General features: G+C 32.2%; 5 protein-coding genes across 5 annotated transcripts; 2 read left to right on the top strand and 3 right to left on the bottom strand.

Moving 5' to 3' along the window:
- Positions 1-357: 357 nt before the first annotated feature.
- On the top strand, positions 358-954 carry PHYBLDRAFT_145061 (hypothetical protein; the record flags this gene model as incomplete). Its single annotated transcript, XM_018431360.1, has 1 exon — positions 358-954. One exon carries the CDS (start codon positions 358-360, stop codon positions 952-954), a length of 597 nt encoding a protein of 198 aa, XP_018291627.1.
- Positions 955-1,457: 503 nt separating this feature from the next.
- PHYBLDRAFT_13629 (hypothetical protein) lies at positions 1,458-2,208 on the bottom strand (the record flags this gene model as incomplete). Its single annotated transcript, XM_018429775.1, has 3 exons — positions 1,458-1,734; positions 1,856-1,963; positions 2,069-2,208. Coding segments are annotated over 3 exons (525 nt in total), but the record flags the coding sequence as incomplete, so codon positions are not given.
- A 2,648-nt stretch (positions 2,209-4,856) lies between these two features.
- PHYBLDRAFT_103987 (heat shock factor-type transcription factor) lies at positions 4,857-5,357 on the bottom strand (the record flags this gene model as incomplete). Its single annotated transcript, XM_018427803.1, has 2 exons — positions 4,857-4,999; positions 5,204-5,357. Coding segments are annotated over 2 exons (297 nt in total), but the record flags the coding sequence as incomplete, so codon positions are not given.
- Positions 5,358-8,828: 3,471 nt separating this feature from the next.
- On the top strand, positions 8,829-10,299 carry PHYBLDRAFT_145058 (hypothetical protein; the record flags this gene model as incomplete). Its single annotated transcript, XM_018431359.1, has 9 exons — positions 8,829-8,873; positions 8,939-8,962; positions 9,056-9,115; positions 9,241-9,278; positions 9,342-9,364; positions 9,515-9,647; positions 9,759-9,791; positions 9,885-9,960; positions 10,144-10,299. The coding sequence occupies 9 exons, from the start codon at positions 8,829-8,831 to the stop codon at positions 10,297-10,299; spliced, it is 588 nt and encodes a 195-aa protein (XP_018291624.1).
- Positions 10,300-10,531: 232 nt separating this feature from the next.
- On the bottom strand, positions 10,532-13,023 carry PHYBLDRAFT_80223 (hypothetical protein). The gene is made up of 5 exons (XM_018443567.1): positions 12,712-13,023; positions 12,385-12,513; positions 12,205-12,291; positions 11,468-12,057; positions 10,532-11,380 (listed from the first exon to the last, which is right to left on the bottom strand). The coding sequence occupies exons 1-5, from the start codon at positions 12,779-12,781 to the stop codon at positions 11,027-11,029; spliced, it is 1,230 nt and encodes a 409-aa protein (XP_018291623.1). The 5' UTR covers positions 12,782-13,023; the 3' UTR covers positions 10,532-11,026.
- Positions 13,024-13,823: the final 800 nt, after the last annotated feature.

Raw genomic sequence — 13,823 nt, 5'->3', positions numbered from 1 at the left:
TTGTTTTCTTAATGCCTCCTTTTCATGCCCGATGCACAAGCGTGACGCCATGATAACTTTATATCTTATACATACGCATATACATGTACATATACATTATACTTATAAGTATAAAGCCAAAACGTGGTCGTTTGTTGTTTATTAATAATACTCCATCATCTACATCATCAATATCTACATCATCATCACATATAAATAAATAATTAAATTATATTAATATTATGGCTGCTATTTTATTTTATTTTGTCTTGAAAAAGAAAGAACGAAATAGAAAAAGTTAAAAGAGTACACTTCTTTACCTTGTATAATATATAAAATACTAAATTAATTAAAGAATAGTAATATTAATCGTATATAATGACAGACATTCCAAAGGAAAGCTTTGAAACCTTCATTTTCTCCGACTCCTTTGATCCTAGTAATTCAAATTTAATTCCTATGGATGATGGTATATTCTTTGAACTCTTGTCCCAAACTATGCCCGACCCAATTCTGTGGTCTTCTACTTGGCCATCTCGTCTCAGTCTGGAGCCAATTACTACCACTAATATGAATATCAACAACAACAACAACAACAACAACAACGCTTCTGCCACTTCTACTGCTACTGCTATTGCTTCTACTTCTGTTACTGTTACTGCGACCAAGAGATCTTCAAATGCGCGTCTAGGATATTGTCAGCACCCCAAGCACATGTACTATCGTGTCCATGGTCTCCACCCTCATCCACCCTCCACCCCTCGCCGAGGAAGACCTCCAAAAGGTGTGGCATCTGTTCCATCTCAGCATCTCATGACTGTCCGCCCACTACCAAAGAGACTCGAGCAAGTCGTAGGAGAATCAAGTATTAAAGTATGTCTTACTTGTCTAAAGCGCAGTGATTTGGATCAAGCATACACATCCCATCCACTTTATATCGGGCCACAACAGCTATTTAAATCGACCAACCAATAAAATTATATCAAAATAAAAAATTGTGGCTAGAAATATATTACTATCCCTATTACTCTTGCTGTTGCTGTTGTTAATTCTATTGCTATTGATCTTATTTACTACTATTACTACTATTACCGCTGTAATTATTATCACTTTTTATCTGTATATCAATTATCCTTTGAATTGCTCTTATATCTAAACAAAGAGTATTTCGATCGTTTCATAATCTGTCGCTTGTCATTATTGTTGCCATGATCTTGACCCTGGTCTTGATCTTTACCTTGGCCTTGATCCTGATCCTGATCCTTATTCTGATTATGATCCTGATTTTGGCTTTGATTCTGATCTTGATCTTGATATGGTATTATTGGACTGGGTGATAAGCTTTTCTTTGAAGACCAGATTCCGCTTGCATGTATATTCCTGACACTCTTTCCTGTTGTCCAATTCAATTTGTCGTTGTGTAATAGAGACGTTGTGGGACACACATCATTATAGTCTTCATTTTCATTGTCAATATGTCTACTATTTTTGTTGTTATTTGTATCGTTGTCGTTGTCGTCGTTGTCATAGCTGTAGTCATCGGCATAGTGATCCTGGTTGTTGCGAACGTTGCTGTGATCGTGGTGGACATCATTTTCTTCTTCACTACTATCATCAAAGTCAGGTGGCTGTACCAAGTCGTCTGTAATAATGCAAGGGAAAAATGTCCCGAGATGTGCTGCCCGGTTGATCCAGGATGGGGCAGGTCTTCCAGTAAGGAGCAAACAAAGTTTACTCGAGAAATGATTACAGTTTCTATGTATTTAATAAATTCAAATCATCCAAGATATACATATGCAAATGCAAATGTAAATATCGGTATGCATATTGTTAATGTTAGAAAACGAACATGCAAGTATTGGCAAATGATGTAAACCTTTTTAAGAGACTGTATGAGGGCCCCACAAAGTCCTTGGAGAGTGTAATGAGGATGTCTTGAATTTCTTCTTCTGTATAAGCTGTACATCCCATATCAATAGATCGTCTAATGAAAACAAAAAACAAAATAAAATTTAACAATAATGCTAATCTTGATCTTGATAATAATGAAATATGTTTGTTCAATAGGTATTATTATTTTCTAGCTTACTTGTAGAGTACATTTGGCGGACCTACTCTAGGTTCCATCACAAATACGCCTGTTTCGTCAATTCTTTCATGTCCACCAAAACAATATTCTCGATCGTCCAACTCGAGACCAGAATGATATATACCTAATGTAAAAACAATATATATATATATATATATATATATCAAATATTATACAATAGACCAATAAATCAATCAATTAGCACTCATTCATTCATTTATTGAATTAATTTGACATCATTAATTAATACTTACCGACTCCCAAAGCAAAATAACCAACGGAAGTAATAAGACTTGGTTGAACCTAAGTGAAAGAAATGATATTTAATTTTTATGATTAAATTCAATAATGATATGTAAATGTATGTTGGTTGTGATTTCTTTCGTATTTTCTTAATTTCATTAAACAGACTACGCACTTTGTACATAGTGTACATAGTGTACATAGTGTACATAGTGTACATAGTGTAAACCCATTTTAATACTCATTTTTCTTTAAAATAAAATAAAATATTTACCATGTCGTACACATTAATGAATACTGTGTGCGAGAAGGTGAATTTATATATATTTATATTATTTATTTTTGGTAATTGATTGTCAATTGTAATGAGATCATGATTATTACATTGTGTCAAATGTCTGAATTGCTTTTTGTTTTGTCATTACCTCTACGTGATGCAGCAGATGAATCCTCTGGTACAGGATCTGTACAATTGCTAAAGATCGAGAACATTATTTTATATATTTATAGAAGGGATAGACGAAGAAGAAGTGAAAAGAAGTAAGAAGTAAGAAGTAAGAAGAAGAAGAAGGTCAAGGCCAAGGCCAATGCCAAGGTCAATATATAATAGGTATAAATATCAACTCTTTAGGCGTGACATTCTTTAACCTTTATATATATATATATATATATATATATATATATATATATATATATATATTACTATACTTATTCTTATTCTTATTATTTCATTACATTTCACTTTATGTATATTATCCATTTTTGTGGTCCAAAATTGGTAAGATAACACTTTTTCTCCCTAGTATCTAGTTTATTTATTTCTATATATGTGGGTATAAATATAATTATCCTGCTCCTCATTCTACTGCTTAATTTATTTCTTTCTTTATTCTTCTTCTTCATTCTCTTATTATCACTATCACTATTGTTCTTAAAGTGCAAATAAGGGAACAAAAATAAGGGCTGGATCTATTGTATGATAAACCTTTGAAGATGGCAGGGGGAGGAGGAGGGAAAGGGTTTTGGTGGTCGTTTTACTTATACTGCCTTTTGTTTGTTTGAAAGTAAAGTCATATATTTATTTATTTTTATTGAAATAAGAAATAAAGAAATAAAGAAAACATATATGTTTATATAAGGACACCTTGTTCTTTAACATACCACTGTTGTTGAAATAGAAAATAAGATAAAATAAAATAAAGAACATACAATTGACTATTGCTTGTGATTCAAATTTAATTGATCACAAAAGGAAAGAAGAAAAGGAAGTGAAGGGTGAAGGGGATTTGTTTTTTGTAATTTTTTTTTGTCTGTGTGTGTCTGTGTGTCTGTTGTCTGTTGTCTGTGTTTGAGTAAACCAAAGAAGAAAGTTGTACTCGATTATACGCTAGCTAAGAAAACACTTCCCTAGGGAAGGGTGTTTATCGGCAAGTTGCAGATGCTCTGGATAGCATTCATTCTGCGTTGTTTATTGGCCAATATCCAACCATTTGTCGCCAAAGATGGGCTATTGAAATCGCCTTGTTCATTCGAATAACCCAACTGTCTTTCGTGGTCATCATTTTCGCGAATGGATATATCATGAGCTAAATACACATACACACACATACACACACACAAATATATATAGAAATTGCTATTAATCAGATAATGCATATAATATATTACTGTAGTTGTAGTTGTAGTTGTAGTTGTAGCTGTGATGTTCTTACCATGTGTCTTTAACTGCTCCATGGCATATATCATGCTTTCTATAAAAATTTACAATACCAATATCAACACCAGCAACAAGAATCATAATCGTAATCATAATCCGATCAATGCAATACAATACAATATGATATAACGTGATTAATGTGCACTTATTGTTATTATAGATCGTAATTATTACTACGATTATAGCTTACCTTTGGCAGAGAAATCAGCATTTGTGTTCATAATAGTCGCAAACCTCTCTAACAACTATGCACAAATATTTGTAACAAACAAAAATACTAATTAGTACAAATCCGAATAAATTATACACGTTTGTACACACAAATACACATGCAATATATGCTACACAAGGTATATTATTATTTTATATACATGTGTGTGTGTGTAAAGTAGAGCAGAAAATTACAAGCAAAGAAAAAAGAATAATACAGAAAATTTTAATTACATTCTGTTGTAGCATGATTGATTGTCGTAGATCATCGATCTCTTGCTGAGCCGTGTCTGATTTCTTCTTCAATCTTTCCAAAGTCTCGTCGATGTGGTAGATCTGATCCATACTGACCGATATTCCTTCTTCCACGCTTGTAAATCCAGTTGAATTTTCATGTTTACGACCAAGACATTCAGTCGATGACTCTGGACTATTATTATAACTGTCATTATTAATATCTTGATGCTGTTGATATCTAATGCTGTGAGAGTCATTGCTGTTATTGCTGTTGTTGCTGTTGTTGTCCACACTGTTATTGTCGCCTTGTCTTTCTTGGTGTTTGACCATATCAAATCCATTGGTGTAATGAAAAGCTGTCTGATGAGATAATCGTGCTTTTTTACGTCTGATTCGATGCAATAGATCTTGGCGATTCCTTTGGAAATCGGGATGGCGAAACTTGTAAACTACGTTTGAATCATGTCGAATCAATGCTCTTGAATGAGAGCCAGAAACTTCGCCGACCTTGTGGAATCCATACACTAATGATCAGATTAATGAATTAATTAGATTAGATTATTTATATAGATAGATTAGAGATGGGATGAGATGTTTGGAATGTTCAATTGAAAAATAAAGAAAATTAAAAAGGATAATTCCACATGATAAGTAAGGTAGCTGATTGTGTCATTGACAAATATATTACTATTTATATTATTAAAAAAAATAGAGAAACCAAGACGTACTATTTAGTTGACGTACAAAGCTTGGCCAGTTGTTGTGTTTAAAGTACTGAGGCAAGATGTCTTTGGAGAATTGATGCATGTCATGCACACAAAACTGTGTACCAGAGGGTGACCAGGATATAAAGTTTTGACTTTCTTCAATTCCTAGGATTCTATATATATAAATATATTTATATATATTTACATACATATATAAAAGACTATACAGATAGATAGATAGATAGATAGATAGCTAACTAGCCAAGTAGCTAAGTAGATTTTATATATACATATATACATATAATATTACACACATAAACATACACATACACATATATACACACAATTATATATATATCTAGGCATAGATATTTATTTATGTAGGTGAATATGCGTATATACATGCATATTTACATATAAAATACATAAATATCAATATAAACGTCAGATATTTTTTCTTTTTTCTCTTAAAAAAACTCATGATTGGTTCATTTCTTTTTTCATTATGTAGCTAAATGTGTATATATGTGTATATGTGATTTTTTGTAGTAATAATAAAACTGATAAAGGTAAATGGTATTTAAAAATGCTACTATTTTATATTATCATAATAAAATCTAATTCTTTCTTATATATAACTTTCATTTAAATTTATTTTTTATATTTGATTTTAATTTTGATATATAATTTATTTTACCTGTACAATTTGGTGATGAATGCTGCACTGACTTGAGGTGCGATTCTAAAGATGTTTCTGACTGAACCTCCATGCTGATCATTACATGGTGATTGCGAACCTTCACAATCAGTAAGAAGGGTGGACCGATTCATTGCTACGCCCTAACAAGAAGAAGAAGAAGAAAATGGAACCGTTCGTATTTTTGTCTTATCTTATTTTATTTATTTTTTTCTTTAAAAAAAATTGAAAAGAAGAAGAAAATATATATATATATAAAAAGGGGGGAAGGAAAGGAAAGGAGAAAGTAAACGAAAAAGCCGAAGACTTGATATATTATTATTACAAATTAGTATTATAAAAAAATGAGATTTACGATTTATGTATAAATGTAAACAAATTATAAAATGGGAATTCTCATGTCATATATACTGTATTGTATATATATTAATACTATTTTATATATACGCTATTAATGTCAGAAAAAAAAAGCATATACTTTTTTTTTGTAGGGAACCGAAGGCTCTAGTTTATTAGTGAGCCTCTATGCTGCAAGGCAAAAAGGAAAATCACGACTTGTTTTTGGCTTTTATATTTTTACAATGTTTTTCTATTTATATGTTTGTGGTTATATATATTGTGGAGGTATGGAAGGAAGCTAAAGGGGGGGAAAGTCGAGAGCAAGTTCGCTCTTGAGGCGGTCGAGAAGAGAGGAAGCAGTGGAAAAGGCAGCGGAGGAGACAAAAGGAACGTGATCAAATATGAACAGCCAATGATGGAAAAAAAAAAAGCATACACTTTTTAAAACTTAGAGAAGAGACTCACATTTGAATTTTGTTTACACAACTTTGAAAATATACGATTTTTATTTTGATAATTAGAAAGAGAAAAAAAAATATGCCATAGTTTTGTTAAAATCTTATTAAAATATAACTATATTTCTTTTTTGTAAGAATCAAAAAGTAACATAATTATCAGACTATTGACTAGGCACATGCGGGTGAGAATCGATTATCAAAACAAAACAGAAAATATGTAAATAAAATGTATATAAAGGTTCTTTTATTATTAGTTGATTAAACCTCTTTATCTTGCTTTTTTTCGTCTACCTATTTTAGTCTCTCTTCCTATACTCCTTTCATATTTTGTAGAGTTGCGGCTGTCAAACCGTCATCACCACTACCTTATTACAAAACAATATAAAAAAAATCGTTTGGCCTATGAAAAATCGAAATTCAACAAAGTTGATTACATTGGAATCAATTTATGCTAAAAACAATTATATAAACAACATTGTATAAAGATTTAAATACATGCACACCAATACATCCAAATATACTTTTTATTTTATCTTATTTTGTTACCATGGATACCAATTATATCCCAAGTCAATTATGTATATCCATTTATAGTATCTTGAACGTATTGTAGCCTCTGTTAAACTAGCTAGGGATCAACTAATACTAACCATATATTCAACGAAAAGTGTTTCTAAGAGTTTTGGAGTAGGAACAAGCTATATAGGATCTTGATACCTTTGGCATAGAGTTCGCATTGATGTATTCACTTGCTCATACCCATCTCACCCTTTCCTCAAATCGTGGTGACTTTCGCCATAACTCATCCAATTTGATGTGCTGATTGGTATCATCTTTGAAAATATACAGCTCTTTTTTCCTAAAATTTACATGGTCAAAGATGTGGTCGCCATCGGACAAGCATATGGCTTTACTCTTAAATACTCAGGGCTTTTATTTCTTTTCTTTCGTACATTTCATCCTTTGGTGTAGACAGACCGAAAAGTTCAAGATTAGCTCAAAATACATATTAGATAAGATTGTGCTTATAATCCTGTCTCTGTCATTAAGTGAGAGCCTTTTATTGCGAGTTTTTCTAAACCTCTCATTATATTGCACGTCTCTATAAAAATGCCTCTCTTCTCAATCCTAGTGGCAATGGAAGAACTTAGCTAATTAGAGCCGTTCAAAAAAAGGGCAAGATTAATTAAAACTCTCGCCCAATGATATAACTTCAATTTTTGCTCTTTTTTTGAACTTTTAGTCTGTCCACACCAAATATCGTATTGCATATAAAAAAGTAGGGATTCAGCTAATCAGAGAGCCGTACATTTTTCGATCAAAAAGATGTACAAACTTTGATCGTCGCTATTACAGTTGTAGACCAATAATATTGCTTTCTGAATTTAAAATTTGATTGATCAATCTGGCTGAATACCCCCAATTAAAAAATAATAATAGGATTTTGAGAATGACGATGGAAAATGACATGAAGTAAAGATTAAAGATTATATCCTATACTTATTCTGAAGAAAAAAAAACATAGGTAAGACTTGTTCCTAATAAAAAACACATATAGAGACACTTCCCATTGAGCACCTTGTTGGTCCTAAATTGATCCTCAACTAGTGTGTAACAGAGTGGCTAAGCAACACGTTCACCGTATAATGCTAACGAAAAGTCACTGTCATACTGACATCATGTCAAAAGAAAAAGAGAAAGAAAAAAAAAGTAGTACTATCTTGTAAATATAGCTATATAAATTCAGTGAGCAGAATTGTTTGAAATACTAGTAGTAATGCAAGGTAAACAGATAGGTATACTACCAATTAAACGGCTAAGAAAGATCAATATGTTTAATTTTATTTATTAGCTTTTTTTTTAGATGATGATGATGCTGAAGAAGAAGAAGAAGATGGGACCAAAAATACCTTCTATATAAATAATTTCCCTATTATCGACTACATATGTAATTATATATGCTTTTTTTTTGTTTCTTTCTATTTCTGGGTAATTTTGTCCCGTATGATGCGTATAAGCACCAATATATAAATATATATAAATATATGTATTTCATGCAACAATATTTTTTTTTTGATTTCATATTTTTTCTTCTTATTATTATTATTCTTTAATTTTAATTCAATTCAATTCAATTTAATATTCTTACACCATGACACTCTACTATGCTATTGTATTTGCTATCCTCGCCATCGAGGTAAGATTCGAAAGACGATCATACAAAGCTAGATATACAACTAATGTTTTCTTTGGATTTTTTAGGTCTTTATCTTCTTCCTTCTCATGGTGAGTTTCGATAATAATGTCACATAAAATAAGGATAGCATGATGGTCTAGCCATACTAATCATTAAACTCTTATTATATTTTAATTCAATAGCTTCCACTACCTCTGCAGTGGCAAAAGAGTGTATTTCACTGGCTGGCCACATCACCGACGGTAAAGAAATAGAATATACATACAATCAACATATTCTTATTAAAAGAATACCTGGCAATTATAATGATGAAGAAGGGAAACTAAACGACTTTTTTTTTGCTGTTTCAATTCGATATTTATAACAGGTTGCCCATGCACACTACATTATGAGAATTATCTTTGGGTAAGTAAAAAAAAATTAAAATTGAAAAATACGTGAATATCTAACTCAGACATACTTCATTAGATTCATTTTTGTTCTCTTCTTGGGTAAGCCCAATAGGAATTGCTGTAGTAGTCTTGACATCATGCTTATGTTACAAGACTATAAAGCTATTATTACCGTTACCAGTATTGCTATAAATAACATACATATCACATATGCTTACCATTTATTAATTCAATGCGTACTTGTCATAGATTCTGTTAACCGGTTAAAGACAATCAGTGATACAGTAACAAATGAAGAAGAAGGAGGTTCTCCTATTGCTGTCCATGACATTCGTGCCGAAGCCAGTATCGCAGCCAAGAAATTTTATGCACAAAGAAATATGTAAGCAACAAATTCAAATATAGGTCTTTCAACATGTTTGGTATTATATTATCCTCCAAACCAACCAACCGAGCCACTCGATAACTTAACATTCTCTTCTTTTCTTTACAGGTATCTTACAGGCTTCAGTTTACTATTGCTTATGTAAGTTTGATTTAATTTAGATTTAATAAATAAGAATTAATATTCAATACAATCCAATTGATTTCAATTCTAATACATTTATTTAATAAATAGTATCCTCAACCGTGTTTATACCATGACTCTTGAAAATATGAGATTGGAAGAAAAGGTTAACCGTCTAGAAGAGATTGTAAGTCTTTGGCTGTGTGTAAATTGTAAATAGATAAAGAGAGGGACTATATATATATATATATGTATGTGTATGTGTGGACGGTATTATTAAGAGCTAGTAATAAGAAACATACTAATAATTATGTGTATTCATCAATCTAAATATTCTTCGTCTTCATCTATTTGTCTTTCACGAAACAAGACTCCTGATGCTGCCTTGAGACACGTAGACAAGGCTGTCGATGACGCTACACCAGGCAAGATGGACTCAAAATTGGTCGCAGTCAATGAAGATGAGAAGATCGCTGCAGGTACATCAGACCCCAAGCTTGTGGCCGTTAACAAGAAGAGAGCATAAAGAAACAAAGAAAGAGATATAATATTTGTTCTATTGTGCTACATAAAAATATTATTACTGTTACTCTCGCTATTATCATTCACGTTTCTTGGCTTTAAAGAACAAACAACCAACCAAACAGAATAGTAATGACGACTTACCATTTAGCAATTATCTGAAAAATAAATGTTTATATGAATTATTTCTATTTGAGTATTAGTAACATGTAACAAACTGTCAAAAACAAATTATATTAAATCGAATAATCAAAGACTTTATTTTATTTTATATATGGTGAGCAAGTGTTTTTATTATTCTACTTCTTCTTAGGAAATAATGGACAGAATACATGATGTAAATATGAATGAATTGATATGAATGGCTGAAGGAAAGAAAGAAAAAGATATGATACTATGGTACAGTTAATACAATAAACTCTAGTATACAAAGAGTATAACCATGATGAAAATTACAAGGCAAGGTAAGAACAGAAATAGAAATAGAACTAAATAACTGAATGGGTGTATGAGTGGGTAGATGAATTGATGTGACTATGTATGTATGTATGTATGTATGTATGATAAACAAGCCCAAAGATAGCCATATACATATATGACAGGCTGTGGGGAGGAAAGGGGTAATGTGCATGTAAGAAAAGATGAAGAAGAGTAGGTGAATATATGGAATGGTTTGTGTGTTTTGTTGCTGGTGTTTTCTGTTCATTCTTTCTTTTCGCTGATGGAGTTGTCTATGCCCATTTGCCAATGAGCGCCATGATTGCAGCGCCAACGTACATCGACAGGAAACAGACGGCCTTGCGCACAAAAGGAGCTCTACGGAATTCGACATTGTGGTTGATTTCTAGGCTCATGAGCGACACATAAGCATTGTACAACAGAATTCCAGCCGAAAGAGAATCGAGGATGGCACTGGCAAGAACTGAAGACGAAGAGTTGGCGTTGAAAGAAGAATGGATTCCGATACCGATTGCCACGCCAATAGGGGTCATGATCATAAAAAGACCACCCATCAAAACAGGTTTGATCCAGTTGGAATGGTTCATGTCGTTGATACGCGTTCCAAGAGCGACACCTTCAAAGAACTGAATGATTGAATAGATGGATTAATATTTATTTTCTTTTAAAATAAACTAAACAAAACAAATAGCATGTAAATGAAAAAAAAATACCTGATGAAAGACGAGTGCGATCAATAGAGTGATGAATTCATCATTGCCGGTATTGGCCAGTGTTATTCCGATGATTATGGAGTGCATCACAATACCAAGTTCAAGCATAAGGGTGCCGATGTTACGAAACGATTGGTCGTCGTCCTCCAATAGTCCTGCGCTGTGTACATGACCGATTTCATGGCTGTGTCCATGCCCACCGTTGCCAATATCATTACTTCTATTCCCACTACTGGCAGCACCACCACCAATGCCATAACCAAATCCACCTTTTTTGGTTAATCTTTCGTCAATGTCTTTGGTAGTCGACTGTTGTGAAGAATCAGAGCCGAGGATGGCTGTGCTACAAACTTCGGTCTTTTCGATATCTAGGGTATCGCGTTGGGCCTGTCTTTTTGCATAAATCCGATCGAGGTTCGAAACGGCGGCGAGTTCGAGTAACTGGAGTGCGAAAGAAGAAATCATACAAAATACACCGGCAAATGCGCCGTATGATTTCCACCCTTCGCTCAAACATGGGCTGTCAAAATTGCTCAGGGCCTCCGGTAACATGTGAATAAATGCAGTAGCCAAGATCACTCCTGTTCCGACTAGATAGATACATGCATAATTTATGAGTCAAATTGATATATATATTCTTTGTCATTATTAAAAAATAGAGAAAATAGGTAGAGCAATTGTATGTAGTATTTTGCAAAAAAAAATATGAATATTATCTATATTTGAATGAGACTTACAAAATTTTCCAATGGTAAGAATCCAATCACGAATACTTCCATGGTCGTAAGGTCTGATGCGATGAATGATCACTGGTGTAAATACGCCTAATTTGAAGACGACGAAACAATAACAAGCAAGCAATTGTGTAAGAGATTCATCCTTTTTTTTGAATAAATAAAAGCAAGTAAATATATTACCTATTGCACTAGTGCCCATGATGATAAAGAGAGAGCCAATACGCAATGACATATTGTAGTCTCCAATAATTGAAGCTGCACATTCGTCGTCTTCATCGATTTCGCTATCGGGTGCTTCACTTGAAGTTTCTGTAAATGTCAAAAGGATGCAGATAAATACACACACACACAGACAATTGGTTATTTAGTATATTTGATTTGATTTGATTGTTGTCTTTTAATGTTAATATTTTAAATGTTTTAATTTTTTTTGTATGTGTGTATAGATAAAACAAGAAGAAGACGGATATTGTCTGAAATAATGGTAATTGTTGTAGGTTTTATTACCTTGAGCTTGTACAAATGCTGCAAATAAAACAAGGGCCAATATATGACAAAAGTAATGGTATCTTGCCATATTTTCTTTATTTTAAAAAATAAAAAAATAAAGAGGTGTAAAAGAAGGTGGAAGGCGTAGAAGACGTAGAATGAAGTAAGGAAAAAAAATGAAGAAGAAGAAAGAGTAGTAACAGTAACAATTGTAGCAACAATAGTAATTCGAATAGTAGTTGTTCTTATTCTTGTTCTTGTCCTAATCTTATTCTTATTGAAAGTCGTAAGCTGTAAGTTGTAAAAGAAGAGAAAGGATCATAAAGAATGTAAAAAGACCGAGTAGATTTTTTTTTAAAAAAATTATTATTATTATTATTTTATAAAGCTTGTTACACTGTTCATTTGGCATTCTGTAACCGCAGAGGTCCTTGAATTGAGTACCCTCTAGGTCATTTGCTACTTGTCGGGAAACAAATCAAAAGGCCAATCAATTCTAAAAATTTCTGGATCCACCTACTCAAAAATTTTCAGTGCGACAGTCACATCAAACATACAACATACATAGTGTACATAGAGTCTTTTATTTTTTCTTTGATATTTTTTATATCTAAATTTAATCATTTAATCCTTTATTTTCTTATGTTACAGACCCAATGTGCAATGTATCGAAACATAATAATAAAAGACACGAAACACGCACAAACGAAAATTAATCAGTCTTTATAATATATATTTTTTATAATATATATATATATAGAAATATATATCACATGGATTGAAACCTTTCTCTTGTTTTTTTTTCGTGCTTTGCATATTGCGTCTTAAATTTCTTGTATTTAGCCAATCAAATTGTGAAGTTCAATTGACTTTCTTTCTTTGATTGTATCTTTAAATTTATGCCACACAACCTTATCTGAACAGGCCATGCTTATTTTCTTTGACGGAATCACTTCCCCTTTTTCTCTTTCTCTTTCTATATCTACATATCTAAATATCTTTATGTATATAAAGCCAAAAATAAATAAATAAACTATTCACTAAGAGCATCTTCAGCAGTAACTTTTATCCCGACTTTTATACCGCATTTGGACTTTTATCTAAAAGTTAATTTCCCAGCAGTTCCTTTT

This window comes from Phycomyces blakesleeanus, assembly GCF_001638985.1.
Source record: "Phycomyces blakesleeanus NRRL 1555(-) unplaced genomic scaffold PHYBLscaffold_10, whole genome shotgun sequence".
In the NCBI taxonomy this organism is placed as follows: Eukaryota; Fungi; Mucoromycota; class Mucoromycetes; order Mucorales; family Phycomycetaceae; genus Phycomyces; species Phycomyces blakesleeanus.
This window is presented reverse-complemented; position numbering and strand designations above follow the sequence as displayed.